The sequence below is a fragment of the Chiloscyllium plagiosum genome, chromosome 7 (assembly GCF_004010195.1).
Source record: "Chiloscyllium plagiosum isolate BGI_BamShark_2017 chromosome 7, ASM401019v2, whole genome shotgun sequence".
Classification (NCBI taxonomy): Eukaryota; Metazoa; Chordata; class Chondrichthyes; order Orectolobiformes; family Hemiscylliidae; genus Chiloscyllium; species Chiloscyllium plagiosum.
Genome location: NC_057716.1, coordinates 108570132 through 108572563, shown reverse-complemented (window position 1 = coordinate 108572563; position 2432 = coordinate 108570132). Strand labels below are relative to the sequence as shown.

General features: G+C 45.3%; 1 protein-coding gene across 1 annotated transcript in view; it reads right to left on the bottom strand.

Moving 5' to 3' along the window:
• The window catches only part of LOC122551892 (natural resistance-associated macrophage protein 2-like), a 40098-nt gene that overhangs the window by 14595 nt on the left and 23071 nt on the right, over nt 1-2432 (bottom strand). Inside the window, exon 9 of the mRNA XM_043694463.1 lies at nt 1534-1653. Coding sequence (XP_043550398.1) covers nt 1534-1653 — 120 coding nt within the window. The remainder of the gene's footprint in view (nt 1-1533; nt 1654-2432) is intronic.

Genomic DNA, 2432 nt, shown 5'->3' with positions numbered 1-2432 from the left:
CTTTTACCCCCCCCTCTGCCCCTACTAAAACATTTCCACCCTGGAACCTGATACAGCCAATCCTGTCCCTGTTCTACCCATGTCTCCGTAATGGCCACAACATCGAAGTCCCAGGTACCAACCCACGCTGCAGGTTCACCTACCTTATTTCGTATACTTATTGCATTGAAGTATACATACTTCAAGCCACTTTCCTGTTTACAGGCACCCTCCTTTGAAAATGATGCCATGTTCCTAACCTCCCTACACTCCAGGTCCTGCACCCTAAAGCTACAGTCTGGGTTCCCATGCCCCTGCAGAGTTAGTTTAAACCCCTCCCCCCAAGAGCACGAGCAAACCTCCCACCAAGGATACTGGTGCCCCTCAGGTTCAGGTTCAGGTGTAGACCATCCTGTTTATAGAGGTCCCACCTTCCCCAGAAAATTACCCTTTACTCCACATTTTTCTAAATCTTTCCCTCATTTACCATGTGTGTTATTTCCATTTCTTCCACAGAGAGTAACTATTTCCTTCAGTAAAAGGTGCTGATGGTGACATAGACTCCGGACCTAATCGGGTCTGTACCTTTAAGGTAGTTACATGGCATTACAACATTTGACATTCTGTTGTAAAGCTAGCTGTCAACACTCCCTCTCAGTGCAGTCAGTCAGGTATCTGTGTGTAATCAGTAAGAACACCAGTAACAGAACCCAGACTATGTGCATAAGTCTGATATTTATCAGTTATACTGAACAGGAGAGGCCCTTCGGCCCATCATATCTGCAATGACAAAAGCCCCTCTAGAGCTACACTAATCCCACTTTCTTGCACTAAGCCCGTAGCCTTGAAAATTATGACATTCCAAGTGTTCGTTCTTCGTGAAGGCCGTGAGGTTTGCTGTCTCAGGCAGTACTCTCCCATGCACTCTGGGTGAAAAACGTTCTGCTAATTTGGATTGTAAGTCATGTGAATAATTAGTGTTGCAAATAAACTTCAACATATCAGAACCCAATCTCCATGCTAGATTAGACTCCCCACAGTATGGAAACATGCCCTTCGGCCCAACAAGTCCACACCGACCCTCCAAAGAGTAACCCATCCACACCCCTTTCCCTACCCTATATTTACCCCTGACTAATGCACGTATATTATACATAATCAATATATTTAAAATAAACACAAACTACATGAAGGGGCATCCAGATGAAGGGGCCATAACCTTAAAATCAGAGAAAGACCATTTGGGAATGATATCAGGAAATCTCCCAGAAAAAGCTGTGGATGGTGGGGTTCAGTTGGAACTTACAAGTCTGAGATCGAGAGATTTCTGTTGATGAGGTGACCAAGGAATATGGAAAAATGGTTTTGAGGTAGAGACCGGGATGATCTAGTGAACTGATTCAAGGGGCTGAATGGAATCCTCTATGTTTCTATGTTCTTGAACCAATCGCTCTTACACTACCCCCATCTCCCCGGCTCTATCGCTGCATCTTGCCCACATGCACCGTGAATTAAAGTGGGAGTAATGAGCAAAGGAAGCCAGGTTATACTTACCTCCATCACAAATTGTCCAGAGTAGGTCCCTGTCATTGTTGAACTTTGACCTGCAGCTAGAATCCCAATGGCCCAGATATAGAGCGCAGGTGATCCAAAATAACATCCGAGGACAACTCCCTGCAAATCCAAACAAACACGTGTACAATGGCTGGAAACACATGTCCAAGCGAGGCCATGAGAAAACCTGTGCACCAAGGTAAATGCATTGTGATAGATACTGGGCTATGGAGAGAGCAGGGAAGTGGGATTAGTTTGGGGATTAATACAGAGCTTTGGAAGAGTGGGGCAGTGGGATTAAGGTTTTTGTGAAGATCTGTAGTTCAGTTTATGCTTCAAGATTTTGGTTGGTTTACCAAGTTGGTTGATTTTTTTTGCAGTTTTGTCCCCCTCACTGAGTGACATCTTCAGGCTGTGTAGCCTCTGGGTGAATTGTGATCTGTCCTGAATTTATACGGTTCTGTCTGTCACAGCGAGTGGTTCTAATTCTGGTTTTGTACTTTAGTGATCTGTAGATGGGTCTATTTCAACAGGTTTGTATATGGGACCAGTGGGTGAATACCAGGCCTCCAGGAATTCCCAAGGGCTTGTCTCTTTTAACCTGTCCCAGCATCATAACATTGTTCCAGTTGAATTGGTGTCGTGTCATTGTCAGTGTGTATTGACGTGAGGGAGAACTGATGGTGTGTTGTTTTAAGAACAAAGAACAGAAAACATTTACAGCCCAGGAACAGGCCCTTCGGCCCTCCAAGCCTGAGCCGATCCAAATCCACTGTCTAAACCTGTCGCCCAATTCCTAAGCATCTGTATCCCTCTGCTCCCCACCTACTCATGCATCTGTCCAAACGCATCTTAAATAAATCTACCCTGCCTGCCTCTACCACCTCTGCTGGCAACGC